This window comes from Amphiprion ocellaris, chromosome 10 (assembly GCF_022539595.1).
Source record: "Amphiprion ocellaris isolate individual 3 ecotype Okinawa chromosome 10, ASM2253959v1, whole genome shotgun sequence".
In the NCBI taxonomy this organism is placed as follows: Eukaryota; Metazoa; Chordata; class Actinopteri; family Pomacentridae; genus Amphiprion; species Amphiprion ocellaris.
In genome coordinates this window covers 13,340,388-13,362,331 of record NC_072775.1, presented here as the reverse complement: position 1 = coordinate 13,362,331, position 21,944 = coordinate 13,340,388, and the positions used below count along the sequence as shown (strand labels likewise).

Genomic DNA, 21,944 nt, shown 5'->3' with positions numbered 1-21,944 from the left:
TATTTAAGTAACTTTCTTTTAAACAAAGTCATTCTGTCGTTCTCTCTCCTTTTCACCCATCTTTCCGAAGGCGCTAGATGGGACACTCAGACCGGGGTGATCACCGAGGCCAGGCTAAAAGAGTTGACCCCTGCCATGCCTGTCATCTCTGTAAGGGCTGTCCCCAATGACCGCCAGGAGACCAGGAATATCTATGAGTGTCCACTCTACAAGACCAAGATCAGAGGACCCACATATGTTTGGACTTTTAGTCTCAAAACCAGGGAGCGGCCTGCCAAATGGGTGCTGGCTGGAGTGGCTCTGCTGCTCAGTGTGTGAGGGGGAGCTTCGAGGTCATGAGATGAGACGGATTTGATATCTGGCAAAGTAGATGTGTAGCTGGTGTTTAAAAAGAAGGTCCTCAGCTGTTTGATGTCCTTTTTGTACTTACTTGTCTATTTTAAATACAGGTCAATATGTACAAATAATGTAGGATGGAGGCTAATTTTAGCAGAGCAAAATCAATGATGGAATGAAATCGGATTTCTTTTTTATTGAAAAATGATAAAATATACAGAAAGAAATGCCAAAAATTCACACACTAGATCACAGTTAGAGCTGATAAAGTCAAAGCATGTTTTCAACAAATCAAATCTACAAACTACAAGATGCTCTGTAAGCAGGGGGAAAACGATAGACAGTGCTGCTTCATTAGAGCGCCATTCAAGTGTGTTATTTTGTAACACTTGTACCTCTTACAGTATGTTATGCAGCAGTTTTAATAGCACATTAAATTACACAGGTGAAGTCATTCTGACAACATGACCAGACAACTTCTAATTGTCTTTTTTTTTGCTCCTTCCTGCTTCACAGTACACATGGGTGTAGTAATCATCCATTCAATTAAAAAAAATAACAAAAGAAATGTGTGTATACCAGCTGTTTGAACCGGAGCTTGTAAAGCACATACTATAGCTCGGATACTGTATGTGCTAACAAGTCAAAATCTTTCTAGTTTGGCCTCTGTGTCTTTAGGTGTGTTTTCTGTGCGTGTGTCTGCTAACGTGTGTTTTCTAGTCGCTGTCAGACCAGTCGAGCTCCATCATGTCCATGGCCGCTGTCGCCATGTTGATCTTGGTTCCGTGTCTCACGCTGCAGCTCTTCACAGAGTTCTGATTGGACGACGACCGCATGCTCACCTGCACCCCAGAGTGACCGATGACCCCCATCTCGCCTCTAATCTTTTGGCTGATGGCTTCACTGACGTCGCCTCTCACTCCCTGGACTACAACCCCCATGTCACTCCTGCGACCCCTGACCCCCAGCTCGCTCCTGACACCGTGGCCCACCACCTTCATCATTCCCAGGTCGCCCATGTTCATGTTCATGTCCATGTCACCTAGTCTGTCCATCTCCCCCATCTCATCCATGTCTAAAGACAGCATGTCCCCCAACCCCCCCATGCTGCCGTGAAGACCCTTGAACATAGCAGGCATAGTAGCTCCCTCCATCCCTCTCTCCTCCAGCCTGTCCCCGACTTTTTCTATCTCCCACCCTCCCTCCTTCTCCCTCTCCCCCTCTGCCTCTCCAAACCCACCCGAGTACCCTCTGACTATGGTGGTCACCCTGCTCCTCTGCATCCCCCCTCTCTCCCTGTCCCCCTCCTCCCACGTCCTCTCCTCCCTCTCCACTACGCCGCCCGGGAAGCTCCTGAGCGTCACCTGCACCCGTCCACCCTCCAGACTCCCGCTGTTGTCTTTGCCTTGCTGCCCCCAGCTTTTCTCCTCCACGGTTCCTTCCTCCGCCTCCTCCTCCTCCTCTCCGAACCTCCCCTGCAACCCTCGGAGCATGGCGTGCAGCCTCCCGCCGTCGAGCGAGCCCACCCCCCTCTCCAGCACCGCGCTGCTCCCCCTCTCGGTGTCGCCGTTGCTGAGTGTGCGGAGGAGGCAGCTGACACCGGCGCTGCTGACCCCTGCACTGTTGGAGTCCTGAGAGTGCGAGCGGAAGAAAGAGCCGGAGGAGCCGATGGACATTGGCGTGAAGAACTGATGAAGACGGGAGGGAAGAAGAGTAAGGGAATCATAAAAAGGTATGAGCTGATTTTGTTTTTAACTCTTAAAACAGAGTTAGGTTTACATAATCGCGCTTACTGGTGAGATGTTCGAGCGCTCCATGAGTAGGGAGGTGGGACTGGGAGTCATGTTGGACCTCTCCATCAGCCTCTCCTCCCACAGCCTGAGCCTCCTCTCCCTCTCCTCCAGCTCCTTCTCTTTGGAGTAAAGCTCCCTCTCTAGCTTCCGGAGGCGCTCCAGGGTCGACTCAATTTCACACCTATAGTATTCGCAAGCACACAACACGGAGAGAATATGAGTGATCCGTTGTGACTAATTACACGCAGATTTGGCCTAGTTTACACGGCAACTTCACGGCAGCCAAAAAAGCACAAGTGACAGATGAAGCTTTAAAAAGCTACTCAGAAGAAGGAAAGTGAAATTAATAAATATTTCAGAGCCACGTGCATGTTTTGTTAAAAATACTCTGCCAAATTCAGATGAGCTACATATTTGAAAAGCAGTCTCCTAACAACGTCATTTTCATTTCTTTTGTGAAACTTTTCTGAGTTTACTTGATTTTGCCACTTTTCTACATCAAAAAGAATTTCCGTGTGCAGTAGAATTGGTTCAGAATTACCAATTAGGCCTGAGTGGCCTTAAGCAAAGCTGCAGCTCTGACACACTGGCAGCATCACGAAGCAACATCATTTCAACTGAAGTGTATTATTATTTCCTATAGAACAGGGTGGCAAAATCATTTTAGTTCAGGGACCACATTCAGCCCAGTTTGATCTCCACTGGGCCAGACCATTAAAATCACAGCATAATAACCTATAAATAACCACAACTCCAAATTTTTCCTTTGTTTTACTACAAAAAAAGTATGTTCTGAGAATGTTCACATTTAATGAACTATTTTTTTGACAAAACATTGTGAACAACCTAAAATTCCTTAAGAAAAATAAATTCAATTTCAACAACATTATGCCTCAGTTTATCATTTACACATTACAACTTATAGATCACAGAGTGTCTACAAAGAAACAAAATATTTAGACACAGGTATCTGGAACTGAACGATATAGTGGTTTTTTTTCATGATCAAAAACACAAAAAAGACAAAAAAACAACTAAAACAAGACAAAATTTTACAAAAATGAGACACAAAATGCCAAAAACAAGACAAACAACCCAAAACAAAATAAAAAGAGACAAAAAATTAGACAAAAAAGAACAAAACGCCAAAAAATAGACAAAAAACACAAGCGAGACAAAAAGGAGACACACAAAACTACAAATGCAAGAAACAAAACCACAAAAACATGAGACAAATGACAAAAGTCAGACCAAAAAACAAGACAAAATATTACAAAAATGAGAAAAAAAATGACAAAAAAAGTTACAAAGCGACAAAAAATGGAGACAAAAAAATTACAAAAAGGAAACAAAATGACAAGTCAGACAAAAAAAGACAAAAAACAGCTAAAACAAGACAAAATATTACAAAAATGAGACACAAAATGACAAAAAAACAATGAGCAATCTAGTGTTTTACTTAAACATCAAAACAACTTGTCATGGACAGGAAATTATTTCAAATTCATGGTGTTACAAATTTAAAATTTGCAGTTAATGTCTTCTCTGTAATTTTTACACTTTACAAAGTCGTCCAGCGGGCCGGATTGGACCCTAGGGGACGGCTGGTTTTGACCCACGGGCCGCATGTTTGACACCCCTGCTCTAGAATATTGCGTTTGCATTTTTTCCTCACATCACAGGAAGCTGTGTTGCTGCAGTTCTCTCTGCTTCCACAAGAGGTCACTGTGGGAGCTTTTGGTTGATTGTCCATGAGCCTACATTCACAAACAATCAACACTCACAGCAACTAAATATAGACAGATCCGACGCACAGCCATACCTCCTCCTCTGTTCCTTCCATACTTCCCCTCTTCATTCATCCCGCCCCTTCACCTCCTTCGTTCTGCCTCCTCCCTCCTTGTCCAACTTTTTCCACCCGTACCCAAAACTTCACTCAGAATTGATTGCCTAGCTGTACTCGTGTTAAATATGCTCAGAATCTCGCACCTTCTCTCCTCTGGTTCGTCGCCCACCTCCGTCTCCCTCTGTCCCTCCGTCTCCCCCCTCTACTGTCATCTGTCCACTCTTGTTTCCCCACTATCCTCACAGCTGCTTACTGTTTCACACTCACACAATACATTTTATGTTCCTCCCTCAACTTCTCCTCTCCTTCAACTCATATTTGATTTCTCCTCTGTCACCCCCACCACCCCAACAACACACACAAACACCCCCTCCTCCTCCTCCAGCCCCACCCCTCTGTCTTTCTCCCCCGTGGTGGAGCGAGGGCAGAGTGGAGGAGTGGAGGAATCTCTTCCATGGACACTTTCCAGAGAGCTTAATATAGACTGAAGTAGAGTACAGGGTCACACATTCAACTTCTGTCCTGAGCTCCAGACTCCACAGAGCTGTGTATGTATGCGTGCATGTTTGTGTGTGTGTGTGTGTGTGTGTGTGTGTGTGTGTGTGTGTGTGTGTGTGTGTGTGTGTGTGTGTGTGTGTGTGTGTGTGTGTGTGTGTGTGTGTGTGTGTGTGTGTGTGTACATGCAGTACAACACAGATTGCTTTTCTCGGCCTGACAAGAGAACAACACCTGACAGCAGATGCTTAAAAAATGACAGGAGACACATCCAGCTCAAACACAGTGCATCTTAAGACTGCATGTGTTTGTGTGTGTTTTTGTGTGTACCTCCACTGGTCCTTGTTATGTAGGAAGGAGTTACACTGGTCCGGTAGCCTGCTGTCATTAGCCATGGTCTCCAGGGTTACCAGCACCTGCTTAAAATGTGGACGCTCCTGTAGGTACATGCATGAACACAAGATATCTTTAGCATCTTTACAAGTACTTGACTGACCCATATAAGCCATTTTCAGGACATTAACTGTAATATCCCCAGTCAGGTTTGATTACCTTTGGATCTGCTTGCCAACATTTCCTCATCAGTTCTGCAAAACTTGCTGGACAGCTGGTGGGGATGGTCAGTCTCTAGATACCCAGACAAACACAAACCACGCATGCATGAGTCTTCACTTTTTTTTCAAGAAAATTTAATTCAACCACCAGTTTAAGTCCCTGAAAACCTGTCTCAGAATCTTAAGTGTTTCTTCACAACATGAAACAGTTGCATAAGCAACAGTTCAAGTTAAAACAACACTGAGAGCCTTGATTTCATCCCTGTGGAGCTTTGAGGTAATAACTAATGTCAGCATGTTAAATGCCCGCAATGATACTTGCATGCTGATGTTTAGCAGGTATGTTTGCCAAGATCACCATCTTAATCTGGCATGCATGTTAGCATGCTTTCATTTGCTTAGTAGCGCTAAACAACATGTAATTAAAAGCGAAGTGAATCCGCTTCATCAGGACTATAAAGGTGTGACTGAATCAGATTTAACTGACTGTAGTCTCCACAAATAGCATCTCATTTGGAATCAAAACAAAAATGCAGTGAGATGCAGAGTGCACTACTTTCCTGATCTTAACCCTCCTGTTGTCCTCATTTACGGGCACTAAAAAATATTGTAGCCCTGTCTAAAAAAATTCAAAAATTCAGCAAAAAAATTCCCCAAATTTCAAAACATTTGCAAAACCTTCAGGAAGAAAATTCTAACAATTCCTTAAAAGTTTTCCTCAGAAGTTTTATTTTTAAAAAATCCCCCAAATTTGGCAAGAAAATTCCTGTAAATATTTTCAAAAAATGAGTAAAAATCTTTTAAAAAATCCTAAAAATATCCAAAGTGATTACATATATATCAGTAAAACTTCTAATATTTTCTTTAAGAACATTCACAAAAAATCTACCGAAATCCAGCGAAATTCGCTGGATTTCGGTTGTTTTTTTTGTGAGACAACATGAGGGTTAAATGAAAAACCTGTCATATTCTGAGGGTGCTTTTTTATTGTTAAATTTTGTCCATTCTAACATCAGTTCTTCCATAGAAGTAAAAAAAAATGTGCAGATTTCCTTAATTACAGAGAAAGTATTTAACATCAGTGTGAAGAACTTTGAATTTAGTGTTATTCTGTTTGTAAATAGTCTTTCCAGCTCCTCTGAAGACACAGCAATTCTTAATTCTATTTACTTCAGCACTCTGCCAGAACCTTATCACACCATTTCCTCTAAGACCTCCACCATCTGCTCTCTTGACATGATTCCAACTAAACTCTTCAAAGATGTTAGTGGCACCATTTGCCCCCCGCATTCAGTAGCTCCCTGGTAACCAGCATTGGTTGCCCTTCCAAAAACAAAAATGCTTTTCTGAAAAATTACAATCCAGCTTTAAAACCATTCACAGTACTGAGTAAATGAGCCCAATCTAACTGCTAACTCAGGTACAGTAACTGCTCTCCATCCTCTTATTTTCAGACACAGCTGCAGACTTTAAGATTCCAAACTACTGCATCCTCATTCTAAACCCAAACTGCTTCAATTCATACTCATCCAACTCTGGTTCAGTCTCAGCCTCTGCTTCCTGCACAGTCACTCGAGATTCTCTAACAGTGCCTATCAAGCTCTGTCTACATTATATTATTCAAAAATAATAATTTTTCTCGGGTATGTGAATGACACACGGATGTATCTCACCCTAGAACCTAATAATGGACCTCATGAAGATGTTTTTGTCAGCACCAAATTAATAAAAATGTGCTTGTTTTTTTTTTTTTTTTTTACCAGTTTTGTGCCAGGAAATAACAGAAAAATGCACAGATTACAGTCAAACAGAGTCTGTCACGCTCACTGTCCTGCGTTGTCCCCTCTGAAGGCCGAATCTGAGCCAGGAAAAACCCTGAACATCTCTAACAAACTCACTGACCTCAATAACCGTCTTCAGGACACAAAATCCTGGACGGCTGCAAACTTTCTCCAGCTCAGTGAGAATTACTCTGATGTCATATTATCTGGACCACAGCATTTACCCAACATGATCTCTTGTTGCTGGACACATTTTTTTTTTTTTTTTAGTTTTGTGAAATCACATGTAAAATATCCTGGAGGCGTCAAGGAATCAGGCAAATCTACACTGTCTTCAGATTCAGATCGATTCTCTGAGGAAAAAAAAAAGACCACATCATTCCTATTCTTGCCTCTCACTGATGTTTGCTTACATGTTAAATGCTCCGTCTTATATACCAAGATCCACGATCAAGTTGCTGCACAAAAACTATGGAATTCTTTTCCTCCCTCCATAAGATTCTCTCTTCTACAGAGATTTTAAATCCAGTCCAACTGAGTCCCACCCATTTGAAATCAGCTTTGGCAGAGAGCTGTGTGACTGTTATGTTGGACTCAGTAAAAATCTGATTGTGAAATCCCTTTAAATTAGCACTATTCCAGGAGAAAACTAGGACATATGTGAGATTTAGAGATTCTACATTCCTTTTCCCATTATGGTCCAATAAGTATGCAATCAGCTGATCATTTGATGAACCTACCGTGTACTCTTTTTATAACGTGTAAACAGCAACAACAACAACACACACCGTGCCCCTGAGATAATGCCCCCGGCATTAAAGATCCCACTGGCATCATCAGAGGTCTGAATGAGCCCAGACAGCTCCATAGTACTGTGCAGTAAATGGAAACAGTTTTCTCTGGGGATTAATCCTAAAATATCACCAACTCTGAGTGGAGAGAGGGCAAGTTGGAGGGGTGAGGAGGAGAGGTGTAGCAATGGAGGGGGAAATCAGAGGGAGACTGGGAAAGAGGAAGAGAGAGAGAGAGTTATTTAGGGAGAGTATTTGGAGATTAGCCAGCAGCTACGCAGGAATCATGTTCTCAGAGCTGTTTGTTGGCCCCTAGTGTGTATGTGTGTTTGTGTGTGTTGAAGGGGATTCAAGCATATCAGTAACTGAAACACAGGCCCAGTATAACCATCATCCCCTACCACCCATAAACCACCAGAATCAAGCCTCCTATCGCTGCAATTTTCTCTCTTTTCCCTCCTCTCTCTCTCTCCGTCTCCCTCTGTGTCTCTCTCTCTCTCTCTCTCTTGCTCGTAAAGGCTTTAGCCAGGGGGAGTCTGGCCAACCTCCACTGCTGTGTATCCAGGCCTTACAAGAGCAGAGAACTGACATCAGGCCTAAAAATACTCTGCCTCAGCCTCACCAGCTCACAGTGGAAACCATGAGAGCATCGCATTGTGCCTCCAGCCGCCTCCAGCTCTGGTGGGTCTAACATGCTTACAGCGTGTTCAGAAAGGCGTGTTAGGGAGTGCATGTATGTGCAGGTTACCTCTTGTTTTTCCACCACCAGCCACGCAACCTGTAGACCCTCGAAACCTTTGAAAGGAACCTCCCGAGTCAGCATCTCCCATAGCACCTGGCCACAGAACACAGGGTTGGTTCATTTAGATCACAACCAAATGACGCCTTAACCCTCTGAACGCACGGTTTCCTGTTGTTTTTTTGTGGGCTAATTTTGCTCTGCAGTATAAAGTCCTGCACCTCTATGGAAACAACACAACCATGACTAAAAATAGGGAGACGTCAAAAATGTTTTCTGTGCAGCAGGACACAGTTATCATGCCATAAATTTTAAATTTAAAAAAAGAAAGAAAAAGAAGTTGAATTTCTTTGATTATTTATTTTACAACAATTGAAAAAAACCTGGAATCAACATGTACAGTATTTTCCAAAGTGCCCACATGTGTGACCAATAGTGGAAAAAAATGGTGGCTTTGCATACAATAAATATATTAGTGTTTACATTTCTAATTTGTTTCCACACTTGTCTCCTCTTTGCTCTGTGTAAACACAACCTGCAGGTCAGCAGAAAAGTCCCTGAATTTTTGTTCGGTGACTGTTGGTCACAGCTGAGTCCCTCACGGCTTCAAGGTTGCACTTGGGAGCGCAGAATTTTTTGCAAATGATTTTTTAAATCGATAAAATTTTTAAACGAGACATGATTAAATATTGTGATTTTGATCTGAGATTTAGTTATGTTTTCAGATGGCATGTCACAGTTGAGTAGTTCAAGGACCATCGGAAAGTTGACAATCCAAAGATCTAATAATTTTTTTTTTAAATTACTATTATTTGTAGCCAGCAGGGTTTGGCATTCAGAGGGTTAATACAAATAAACAACACGACAAAAATCTGAACTGACAATAAAAATGCAACCAGTGTATTTTTCATTTTATTTTGGGAAATGTGAGCTGTTTTTTCATAATGCTTTTATTTGAAATGCTTACTTCATGCAACAGAAAACTCAAACTTGTGAAATGCTCTGCTACAAACCAGAGCTTTTAATTTCAAGTTTTAGCACAAAACAGATTCCAATACTCAGTGATTCTTCTCAGATTGCTAGAAAAACGTACTGATACAGTCCAGACAACTCACCACGCCGTAGGAGTAGGTGTCGCAGGTCTCAGAGACAGGCAGACTCTGAATGACTTCAGGAGCCATCCAGGGGAAAGTGCCCACCACCGTCATGTGGGTGGTGTGGGACAGAAACTTAGATGCTCCAAAGTCACAAATCTGAAATCCCAATGGAAAGTGTTGTTTTTTGTTTTTTTTAAAATACACGACCCGCTTAGTTGTTTTTTTTCACCGTAAATTAAATCATTGTTACAAACCTTCAGCACTTTATCTGCTGTCATTACCACTGTAAAACAGAGAACAAAGAGACCAGTCAGTGCTGTTCCACATAAAAGTACGCTAGCAGCAGTACTCTACTCTGCTTGGATGCATATATGTACAGAAAGCAAGCGAAAGGAATCAATGACAATGTAGCTTAGATCATATTTTACCATTTCGTGACTTGAGGTCTCTGTGAATCACTTTGACAGGAGCTTCTGCATGGAGGTAATGCATCCCTGTGAGGAAACAAAACATTAATAATCTGAAAAAAACACAACAACCTTTTGATATTTATACATTGATTCAAGAGTTGGATTAACTTTCAGTGTTTTACATTTTGATTTGGGCTCAGCTTTGTGTTAATGCATGCATCCACTGAAAGAACTGGGGCTAAAATGTACGTTCAAGATGACATTTTCAACAAGAAAAAGCCTCAAATCACTTGAGCAGCAGTTTGAACTTGTATATACAGTGTGACTGAGCTAAAATTATTAAATACCAACTAGCACTTTATGTCACATTATACTGTTTATTTACAGTAAAACCAAATTGTAAAAATGTAAACATTTCTAAAGCATGATTTGCTGCCCCAGCAATCAGCTAGGTGTTGAAACATCTTATTTCTAAACACATGTAATACTGTATATATTAGACCTGGATGGCTGGGATTTATATTCATACAGGTGTTGTTGACAAGACGCAGAATTTTATGTGATGTGAATATGTCTAGCATAAACTCATGATTCAGATATAACTTAATATAAACAGGGACATTTATTTTTTATAATTTTCTTCTGAGCCATGATGAACTGACATAAACAAGCACATTTCCACACTAGAAGATGTTATATTTAAAATGAAATCCCACACCTGTACTTTGCCCTTACAGTTTTTTGACCGTGAATGAATGTTAACAGGTTAAAGCTATTTATAGCTTTATTTGATTCATTTATTTATTATTTTGCTTGTTGGTGCTGAATATACACCGGTTACAGACAGTGATTAAGATCCAAAAAAAACATTGCCATGCATTATCTCTCTGGCACGTAATGATTCTAGGTTATAACAGTATACAAAACCCAAGTTATCATATCAGTGCTGCTGCCTCTGATATGCTTCAAATCATGATTTAATTATTATTCATGCGAGTGTACCTTTGGCTATCTGTATGGCCCACGTCATAATCTGTTCCATGTCCATCTCCTCACTCTGCTCGCTGGAAAGGTACTCATACAGAGACCCTCCACTAGCATATTCTGTAAGGTAACAAACACACATACATACAAGTAATGATCAATATTAGAAAACAACTGAAAAGAGAAATCCTGTGTCCTCAAGCACAGCTACACATCCTGGGGAGCTAAAACCACATTTACTGATATGTCAGGAGGCAGATTTAACCTGAGTTTGATCTTTCAGAAGTGGCCATTCAAATGAGACATCTAATTTTCGAATGCAATTGCAACCAATTTTTTCAAGTGTTAACTGTTGTTCTAAATAGGTGAAGTAACCACACAGATCTACACAAAAGAATTCTGCTCAGATCAGTGGAAAAGCTCATAACCTTCACATCCTGACTGTCTAATCCAAATTACGTGACAACCTTTAACCTTTCCCATTTCCTGTAACAGATCAAGTGGAAGTCAGAGAATGCTGTCGATTCAAAGAAAGCCTTTTTAGCCTGGTGAAAATTGAAATAAATGCCTGAATGTGGCCAAATTTGAGACCAAATTCTGTCTCCTGACCAGATCTTATGAATGCCTACTGTACTTTTTTTTTATTTTTAGTGAGCGTTGGTCTTAAACGGCTGCAGTGAGTGTGTAATGTCTTAATCTGAACCTTATAAACCCCTTCCAGAATTACAACTACATTCAAACATGTCGGTCTCAGTTACAAATGTCCTGCCAGGAAAGCCGGTAGAACCAGTGTTCAGAGTACGCACCGATACTTCAAAACACACACATAGACACAGTGCGGCCATCAGAGCATGTGACAATGTGCCTGTAACTTTCTCCAACTAGGATCAAACACACACTAACTAGGCTAATACACACTTGTACAGCTTTATTTGGCAGAACAGTGTGCACTGACCATAAAGTCACTTAAAAATCTGACCTCACCATAACCTGATGTCACTTATATCCCTTCAGCCTTAACCCCAAGTATAATACATATTTTAAATATGTGGAGCAGTTTTATAAAAGATCTTAAGTTGGGAGGTTAAACAAAGGATGCACGAATGTCACGAACACACACAAGCACTCGCACACATGTGGGATCTGACCTGTGACAATGCCATAGTTGGGAGATTCCAGCACGGCTCCATAAAACTGAATGATGTTCTTATGACTCAGTACACTGAGAATCTCAGCCTGGTTGGGGAGACACAAGAAAGAGAAACAAAAGGACATGAACACCTTCAGTAGCAGACGATTTCAGTTTTCTAGTATCTGACACGGCAAAAAAAAAAAAACCTGAGCTTTAAGAAGAGAATCCTTCCTGATGGACTGTAAAGCTAAATGGTAAAACATTGACTTCTTAATCAGGTTTAAAATGATTCCTGACTGTCTCCTGAATGCCTGAGCCAAGGTTTGTACTTCTTTCATTTGAGTCTCCAAACAAAGATCTTCCACACCGCAGTGACAAACGTGCCATTAATCTGAACTGACATATGGATCATAACCTTTGCATGCTGTGTGCAGAGTATGTAACTTCTACCAAGGAGCACAACCGTCAGGTAAACAAAATCACACAAAAACGGCAATTTAACACCAAAACACAGCAATTTATCTTGTAGGTTTTTTTCTCGTGACTTCGGATCAAATATCAGTCTTTGTGCATGCATTTGCAGATGTGTAAATATTGTGTTTGTGCAAAGATCTGAGTGGAAACAAGCTGCATGGAGGACCCACTTAGCTGCAGTTCTCTCATGATCCATCACTTTGTATTTACACATGAGCTGTACACACACATTCACGCATGTCAGCTCGCCCTCCACGTGTTTGTGTGCGGCTGTGAGAAAGTGAGTGTGAAAGAAGTCATGGAAGAAACAAATCCAAACCTGTTTTTCCTGTGTAGTTTTGTGTAGTTGTGATAGTACTTTTAGTCTATGATGCATGTTCTTACTTTTGATATAACCTGCCGCAACAACAATAACTCCTCGCTTTATTCACCCACAGGTGGCCCTAGCTGGCCTCTACCTCCCCAGTCCCCACCAACATAGATGGAAATAATATTTGGATCACCGTCTGGGTCACAGTCATGAAGACTCCGGCCTCCTGAACTGCAGTGTGTTGAGCCTCAAGTGACCACACACCTCATCCTGACATACAAAGGGAGGAACAGGGGAGTCCAGGCATAAATAAAACGGCTCCATCTACAAAGAGTGGGAGGAGGCGGAGGGAGGACGAGGAGAGGTATGTTTAAGATAAACACATGTTCAATGGCAGACAACAGTGGAGGAGGAGGAGGGAGGAAAAGAGGGAGGGAGGGGGGTTTGATCCCAAAGAGATTCTAGGAAATTGGTGGATTCTTGTTGAGTGGTAAACTGCCACAGAGGAGAGGCCTCTGGATCTTGAACTTTTATGTGAGCGTCTCTCTCTACTGCAGAACTAAGTGATCGTTCTGTGTGCGTTTCCTTTACCTCTTTGTCGATCTTCAAGAGTTTCTTCACAGCCACTTCCTTGTCTTGGGATATCCAGAGGGCTCTGTAGACGCTCCCGAAGCTTCCTCCTCCGCAGTTCTCGTAGAAGAGCAAATCCTCATGCTTTATCTGCACAAACGACGAGCCGGGGGACGACATGGCATACTGACTCACTCAAACACACACATACACGCACCCAAGCCAGAAAAAATAAAAACGCCCGACAACCAGCGACCACCTCTCCCTAACGTGTACGAGATCAGAGCAGAGCGAGGGAAGAGGGTAAGAAGTGAAGAGAGGCGGAGAAGTTTCCTCTGCAGGGTCCGAGTGGATGTTGTCAGTCAGCAGAACGAATTGTCAGGGAGAAGAAACCAGAAAGTGCTGGAAAGAGAGAGAGAAGTTTGCTCCCTGTGAGTCAGGAAAAGTCGACTGTCACTACCAGACAAGGTGTTACATTGCCTGGTAGTGGTGGTCCGGTGGAACTACAACACAGAGCGCACGCACGCACGCCACACACACACACACACACACACACACACTCACAGCTTAAAGATGAAGGAGAGGTGTGTGTGTGTGTGTGTGTGTAAGTTACGGTTTACAGTCAGTGTGTGTAGTCTCCCTGTAGCAGACACACTGTTCAAATATGGTCACTGGCATCCAGGGCATTCCTTCTTCCTGGGGAACTGTGGCTATATAAAGCTTTCCATACACTACACACTCTCTCTCTCACACGCACACACACACACACTGACACACACAGATATACAGCTCTGGCCTATGGCGTGTCTAACATAGTAAATCAGTTAGCAAGGAGGTCGAGCGCCACAGACACCTAAATCCATCTCTCACACACTCACCAGAGAAGCCAGGCAGGGACAGAGTGTTACTCAAGCTGACAGGAATGACCCACTGACATCATCAGGACAGGATAGCCGTGCTGACATCACTGCGCGGGGACAGGTGAGATCAGCTATAGGAAGTTAGTACACTTGTCAGTTGTTGACAGTAATCGAGTGCAAACTTGGTAGTGATGCACCGAATAAATAAAACACGACAACGTCTGCTCGCAGCTCCCAGAGGCTGCAATGAATCACGACACCCATTGTGTGACATGGTACGAAAGCATTGGATAAAATAAACAACATGCTGAGAGAACTGGCTGCTTGAGGAGATAAAGATTTACAGTGCGACTGGCAGCAATGCAGAACAGGTTGCAGAGTTATACAATTCAATGTTTTTTTTCTCTCTAAGGAACAGAAATGAGCTCAGTTGGCTAGTACAATATATAAAATAGAATCTGCGCATGGAAATTATGATGTAAGGGTGATTGCGAGGAGTTTTATCACCAACATATAAATTTAAAGGGCTTCTCTTCTTTGAATTGTGAGTAAATGCGTCACATTGAATTGCATTTATTGCATGCAGAGTTTGCCCAAATGTGGCACGGGACAAAATGTACAGAGACTAGGAGGTAAGGTACAATCAGCCATAACATCACCCCTGAGAAAAGAAGCATCTCACAGTTTAGTATTATACTTTATCATGACAAAAGCCTGGATCCTACAGTTGTCGTAAAGCAACTCAGTGGCACCATTTGTTAAGGTCCTTCAAGTCACGCAAAGCCAGACTCATCTCCACAGCAGTGTGTCAGTGCTGAAGAATGCTCTGACTACACCTCATTATAATGCTTCTAAAGAGCTAAAAAGCACCCTGACTTGTTTGTTTTTCTTTAAACCAGGGGTATTCAATTAAAATTTAAAAAGGTCCAGTCAGAGAAAATTTATTAAAGCAAAGGTCCAGAACATCATAACGTCTAACTTGAATTAGTGTTGATGTAACCTAGTAGTTTTATTAGCGTCTGAATGTAATCAATAACTGACTGTCAATTCAATAAATTCAGTATGGTTCAAAAACATTTTGACAACATTTGTTAATAAATAACTTTTGATATAAATGTACATCTTAAAACAAAGTGCAGAACTTGAAAAAAATGATGACTGAACAACCTGAACCAACTTACATCTTTAAGAATACCTAAATCTCAAAAAATGTAAACAGTTGAACAATTTCACATGTTTTTCCTGTCTTACATCACTCCCCTTATATTCCCAGCTGCTTAATAGGAGAACTGAGCTGCAGCTTCCCCTGCCAGTATTTTGAATCGTGGTCTGAATGGTGTCAGGGCACTGTTCCCTCTAAGCTGCGCACTGCTGACACGGTCTCCGCGCACAGAATATCTGCGCTGCACACAAAAAAAAAAAAAATCCAACCTAAATTGTAAATAAAATAAACACGTAACAATTCATTCTGTGCTATTTTTCAGTGTGAGTCAGTGAGTGACCGGTGACTGACTGCTGCAGCCAATGATGCGATTCACATACGTATTTACCATAGACTGTATATAATGGTATTTACGCAGCTAATCAACGTCAGTTGAGCAGTTCTTTAGGACTGCTCTCAAATAATTGAAATGTTACTAAACAAGGTTATACTTATAAATTAAATAGCTCTGGTCTCCAGTATATTGGCGAATTCGGTTCTTTGTACTTAATTTATTAGCAAGATTTCTTTTTTAATATGTTGTGTACAGACTTAATTACTTCTCTGTCTACTTTTCTTACTCCACGTAGGTTTCCCAGAGACTATGGGTTGAGGAGGAATTGGAAGTTTGTCGGCTTAGACCTGGTGTCATTCCATCAGTGTTAAACTTCCCGGCTCATCTTGGAAGAGTACGTGCCAGAAAGACCACGACCAAGCAGCCTTGAGATCTTAGGCAGCGTCTCCCTCAGGTGGGTGTCAACGGTGTTCACAGTCAGGTCTGTGGTAATCCTGTCAAAAAACAAAACAGAAAAAAATCTAGATTATAAATCAACATGTAACCAAAGCACTCTGAGTATAGCGCCATAGTATAGGATGTAGTTCAGAAAATGTCAAAGTATAGTATACTTTACTCAAGAATAACATAGTATGGCCTGTGGTTCATAGTACAGCATGTTGGCAAGAAAAAAAAACAAAACATAGATTATTATGTGGTTCAAAAAGTGCAAAATGATAGGATGTTGCCTAAAATTATCATGTATGATATGTGGTTCAAAAAATGTCATAGTGCAGTATATTGTCAAAATAGTATGTAATTCAAGAAAACATCAGAGTATAATATGTCATCTAAAAAATGCCATAGAATAATAATTTCATTGCACAATTAAAAGTATAGTAACTTTTAAAACTGTTCGAATTTTTATGTTGCTAAAAAAACAAAAAAACTAAAACAAAAAAAGTCACAGTAATATGTCAATTAAAAAAGCCTATAGTATAGCGTGTCGCCCAACAAACATCATAGTATAGCATGTCGCTCTAAAAACGTCACAGTATAGCCTTTAGTCCACAGCTGTCAGTAGGTGAGGAGCAACACAAAAACAGTCCAAACGCTGGTTTCCAGAGGGTTAGACAAGTATTTATTTGAAAGAGTAAGTTTACAACAACACAACATGTGAGGGGGTTTAAAGCAAATAGGTGTTAGTAAAATAAAAATAAATAAACAGAACTAAAAGTGAACTTCACGTTGACATTGATGGGCATTCCAACCAGGAACAAAGTAAAAGATAATCAATACGGACAAAAAACTCTTCCTGTTCACCTCTTCAAGCCCAAAAACACACCGCAGTAGCACCCTAAACTAAAACTACCAATGGGTTCCCTGTTTTCCTTTCTGAACAATTCAAAGGTCCCTCTCTATCTCCCCACACATCCACCAACCACTGGAACACATCTCCAAAGTTCTGCCGGGCCAGCTCAGCTTCCCCTCAGAAGAAGTGCTGCCACCTGCCAGATGAAGGAGCCTTTTGAGAGGCAGCTGGCATCGTGATTGGACTGTACTTTGGTCTGTTCCAATCCAGCTTCAGCTCCAGAGACGGCAGGCGGGACGAGTCAACGGAGGCCTGGTGGATGAAGACATGCAGCTGAGTACAATCCAGAAAACAACTGAGGAGGAGTGCAGCGGCCCAGAGCCAGAACAACCAGAGTAGCATGTATGTCTCTTAGAAAACATCATAGTATAGCCTTTGGGATGAAAAAACACCATCATATACATCGTATATTGTACAAATAACAAGTCAAAGCAAAGAGACATACATTGTAGAGTTGTAGTAATTGTGGGCTGACTGATTTACTGATTATCAGTATTTTATTTTTTACTGATTTACGGTAATAAATACATTTAAAAATGGTGCTACTTTGGCTCTGAACCTTTATCTACCTGTGGTCGCTCTGTCTTCTGGAGTGATTTGATTGGTTATACGTCACGAATAAAACTCCTTTAACATCTGTAAACAAAACAAAAACGTATCAACAAAGTTTTCTGTTAGAGTTTGTGTTCTTCTAAGTTTAACTCAAGATTTTAAATACTTTCATTTACTGCAAATGAATATCTACTCCAAATGTCTCACTAATAATCATTATCAGCCTTAAAAACCCACAAAACACCCCTCTATACTGGACCACACTTAGTACAGTCCGGTTCCCCCTTCTATAAATCTGCTTGGAATCTTCCACTTCCTGTTTGTCAAAGTGGCCTTCTACCTGGACAGGTTTTGTTGGAGCTCATGCAACAAACATTTTGGGTAACTGCACTTTAATATGGATGGATGACACTGAATTAGAGTCTGTTTTAATGAGACTGAGTTAAGATGTGTAGCTCTGTCATTAAATAGGAAATTAGTTCTCAGAATTCACAGAGAAAAGTCTGAAATGTTTGCTAGGTTAGCATCCCACATGTTCTTTGGCTCAGCTAAAGCTAACTCTCTCCAACTTCTGGATCTCTTGAGTTGCTTGTTGTTAAAATATCTTGCTGGAGGTGCTGAAGCTCAGAAAGTCTGAGATGTTTGTTCAAAATAAGCTCATTCTCAAGTCTTATCTGAACTCTTTTGTTTGAACTTTCCCTAAACTTAGGAGTTAATGACAGAGCAACACATCCAGACTCAGTCTCATTTATGTAGAGATTAAACTTCAGTGTCATTCATTGATGCTAAAGTGCAGTTTTTCAAATGTTTGTTGCACATGCTCCCGACCAAACCAGTTCAGGTGGAAGACGATGTGAAGAGAAAGCTCCAGAGGATGAATATCACACATTTACGTTGGAAATAAATGTCCTTTAATTTGACATTGTCATGCAGATGTTCAAATCTTTGAGTACTTTGCTGATGTTTGTTTCTAAATGTTTTTTGACACTCGGCCCCAAAGATTAAAACCTTCTACGGCTCACAAGCTGCAACAATTCACACATTATCAACTATCTTTCTGACTAAACTAAGATAAAAAGTGAAAAACTGCCTGATTCCTGCATCATGAATGTAAATCTTTTTGGTTTTTATGACAGTAAACTGAATATATTTGGGCTTGACATTTTATAAACCAAAACAAGAAATGAGTTACTGGAGAAAACGACAGATTAATGGACAAAGAAAATGTGTTTTCCAACATATATGGCTGAATTACTACAACATTACAAGATACATACAATTTTAATTCAATTTTATTTAAATAACGCCAATTACAGGTCAAATTGTCTCAAGACACTTTATTTTTATATTTTTTTGTCATATTTAAAATACGACAAATTAAGAAATTTAAACCTCTTGACTAATCCAATTTATTACTTGGTTTTTAAGAGACTAATCGACAACTAAAATAACTTTCTCCACTAAAACTAATAAACATGAGGTCAAATAGAAGGAACAGTTTTAAATACTGCAGTCCCACAACGACAAGAATAAAGTTTGTCAACAAAAACTAAATCTGCTGGTGGATTCCATTAAAGTCCTAATAAAGGATAATAAAGTGTGATACTAAAGGTTTGTGGAGCTAAAAATGTCAAAGTAAAGATATCAAGTTGAACATCTGGATGGAGGTTGATAAAAGTTGACCTCCCTTCATTTCTCTGGAACCGACTCCATGGATTTTATGGATGGTGGTTAAAGACCTGCTCTTCGAGTGGTCTTCCTTCTAGTCGCTGTAAAAAGTCACACCATCCTGGCTGACTTCAACACCTCTTCATGACAACTTGTTCTGCCTCCGACCTCGTGGAAACTCCAGAAACTCGGGAAAACCCGTCGAGACTCGAAGAACTCGTGGAGACTCGAAGAACTCGTCGGGCGGGGGAAGGTGTGGTGGGAGGTGGGGGAGTAGAGGGGGGAGGCCACCACCCACCTCCCCGCCTACTCTCCACCCTGACTCCACCCAGACTCCGCCTTAGCTCCGCCCATGTGGTCACTTGGAAATTACGATGCCAAAGGGACGACGAATTTATTTCTTTTTATCTGATCTGTAGCTCAGTGAGTTAAGGATTTGCCTGTGGAGCTGCAGGTCGCTGGTTCAAGACCAGACACTTCTTAAATTTTCTCAAAATTCTGACAAAGACAAAGAAAGAAAATTGCCAGTGGTGGGTCTTGAACCTGCGACCTTCCGCTTGGTAGTCCTCTTCTTATCCTCCTGAGCTACTCGCTCAGATACAAATTCTTCTTTTTTTTGCGCATTTATCATCTATTTTTTGTCATTTTCGAGGTTTATTTTTTTTCAACTTGTGTCTTGACCGTTTTTCTCAGGAGGTTGGACTTCAGCCTTTGTGCTGGAGGGTGGAACCCTCAGTTCCAAGACTTTCCAAAGCCTCCACACCTCCCGAGTCCTCAGGACCTGAGCTTTCACACAGTCTGAGGGCTGAAATTTTCTAAGTCCCACAGTAGTTCTCTGTTGGATTGAACTTTCAGACAGTCCAAGGACTGATATCTTCTAAGTCCCTGAGTAGTTGTCTGTTAGTTTGAGCCTTTCGACAGTCTGAGGGCTGAAGTTTTAAAGGTTTCTCAGTACTTCTCTGTTAGTTTGAACCTTCAGACAGTCTGAGGACTGAAATCTTAGAAGTTCTTGAGTAGTTCTCTGTTAGTTTGAACCTTCAGACAGTCTGAGGACTGAAATTTGAAAAGTTTCTCAGTACGTCTGTTAGTTTGAACTTTCTAGTTAACAGAAGCCTTAAAACTTGTGACCATGAGTCTTGATTTCACATTTAGACCATCCATCTGAATTCTTCTCAGACCTTCACCTGTGGGTTTTTTAGAAATCCTGAACAATCTTTGATTCTCTTCACTGAACAGTAAAGTTTGTGGAGATCAGAAGGTAACATTAGTTTGATCGATGCCTTCAACTACTAGTAGACTTTATCTGGAAAGCAGTTTTCTGAAATGAGTTCTTAGTACAGATGTCCATAATCAAACCAAGAACATAGAAAGAGGAAATGTTTGAATAAACAACTTGATGTTTTCATTTCAGACTAGAAAACGCTTTGAGAACTTTATCTGTTTTTGCTCTTTTTGATTGTTTTATTGTCTCCTCTGTTTAATTTGATCTTTGATGTTTAATTGTTTTTTCAAATGTTTTATCGGCTTGTTTGAAAAATTTTCTTTTCTTTCCCAATGTTTAATTTTTTGATTAAATCTTTGTTAAGGTTTTTCTTTTTAAATATTTTACCACCTTTTAATGTTTAATTTTCTTTTTTAATGCTTCATTGTATTTTCTGTTTAATTCCTATTTAAACTTTTGTCTTTAAGATTTAATTTTCTAATTAAACATTTAATTTTTTACTTAAATGTTTTGACTTTTAAAGGTTTAATAATCTAATTAAATGTTTTATATTTTTCTAAATGTGTAATATTCTTGTTTAATCATATTTTTTAAATGTTTATCTAAAATATTTCATCTTTAATGTTTAATATTTTTGTTTAAAAATTTTTGTTTAATTTCATAATTACATGCTTTGTATCTGCTGTTTAATTATCTAATTAAATATTTTGTCTAATATTATTGTATTTAATGTTTAATTTTCTTTTTAAAAGTTTTATTATATTAAATGTGTTTTCCTTTGATTCAATTGCTTTTTTTTTTTACTGTAGTTTATTTCTTTAATCTTTTTTTCTGTCAAGATTTTAACCCCAACCTTAAAAATGAAACAAACCCTTAAATCACAATGAAAATACTTCTGTTGTCACAATCATGAGTTAGTCAGTTATTCAGTTTATGAATTCAACTTTATTTGTTTAGCACCTTTCACACAGATTACAAAACTAAACAAGCAAAGAGAAAAAACTATGCTAAAACTATGATTAAAACTCAAAAAAAAAACATTTAACATGGTAATAAAATACGTTGTGTCCAGGGGATGGAGGGAGTTTATTGAAGTCTTCTTGGGCTCACATGGGAAATCATTTAAAATATAAACTTGATATTCAGTCTAAGGAAACTGCAGAGCGACAGAAGAACCAACAATATCTCCTGTTTTCTCCTTTAATGAGTCGACTCTTCTTGTGCTTTCAGACCAAAGAACTACACTCTTCACAACCTGCTCAAACTCTTGGTACAGGACCTCACCACACGGGTCAAGAAGGTTTCTGTCTCATTTCTACTCTGAAGCTCACCTTCTCCTGCTCAAACTGCTGACAAATGTTTCTGCTGCTCTGAAGTCTGGTCTCCAGAACTTCCTAAAAACTCTCAAAGTCTCTTCTGCTGCAGGTTGCTTTGTAGAACTGTTGCAGAAAACCTCACTAAACCACATGGAGGGGCCTCAAGA

The 21,944-nt window shown here is 40.3% G+C and overlaps 2 protein-coding genes across 2 annotated transcripts in view; one reads left to right on the top strand and one right to left on the bottom strand.

The window, feature by feature from the left end:
• The window catches only part of dnah9l (dynein, axonemal, heavy polypeptide 9 like), a 55,973-nt gene extending 38,413 nt beyond the window's left edge, over positions 1-17,560 (top strand). Inside the window, exons 91-94 of the mRNA XM_055014688.1 lie at positions 71-2,068; positions 12,870-13,106; positions 15,964-16,122; positions 17,058-17,560. Of these exons, the coding sequence (XP_054870663.1) occupies positions 71-318 (248 nt within the window). The 3' untranslated portion in view covers positions 319-2,068; positions 12,870-13,106; positions 15,964-16,122; positions 17,058-17,560. The remainder of the gene's footprint in view (positions 1-70; positions 2,069-12,869; positions 13,107-15,963; positions 16,123-17,057) is intronic.
• LOC111565497 (tyrosine-protein kinase ABL2-like) lies at positions 513-13,803 on the bottom strand. The gene is made up of 11 exons (XM_023265589.3): positions 13,334-13,803; positions 11,975-12,062; positions 10,845-10,946; positions 9,861-9,926; positions 9,687-9,715; positions 9,451-9,588; positions 8,345-8,431; positions 5,023-5,097; positions 4,801-4,907; positions 2,130-2,310; positions 513-2,024 (listed from the first exon to the last, which is right to left on the bottom strand). Exons 1-11 carry the CDS (start codon positions 13,490-13,492, stop codon positions 1,053-1,055), a joined length of 2,004 nt encoding a protein of 667 aa, XP_023121357.1. The 5' UTR covers positions 13,493-13,803; the 3' UTR covers positions 513-1,052.
• Positions 17,561-21,944: the final 4,384 nt, after the last annotated feature.

What these genes read in the sequence shown, in the direction of transcription:
- LOC111565497 (XM_023265589.3), bottom strand. Translation starts at nt 13,492, where the DNA reads ATGTCGTCCCCCGGCTCGTCGTTTGTGCAGATAAAGCATGAGGATTTG. An exon ending in CAGCAGATAAAGTGCTGAAG is followed by an intron (nt 9,589 to 9,686) that starts GTTTGTAACAAT and finishes TTGGGATTTCAG; the next exon opens with ATTTGTGACTTTGGAGCATC. An exon ending in AGCGCTCGAACATCTCACCA is followed by an intron (nt 2,025 to 2,129) that starts GTAAGCGCGATT and finishes CGTCTTCATCAG; the next exon opens with TTCTTCACGCCAATGTCCAT.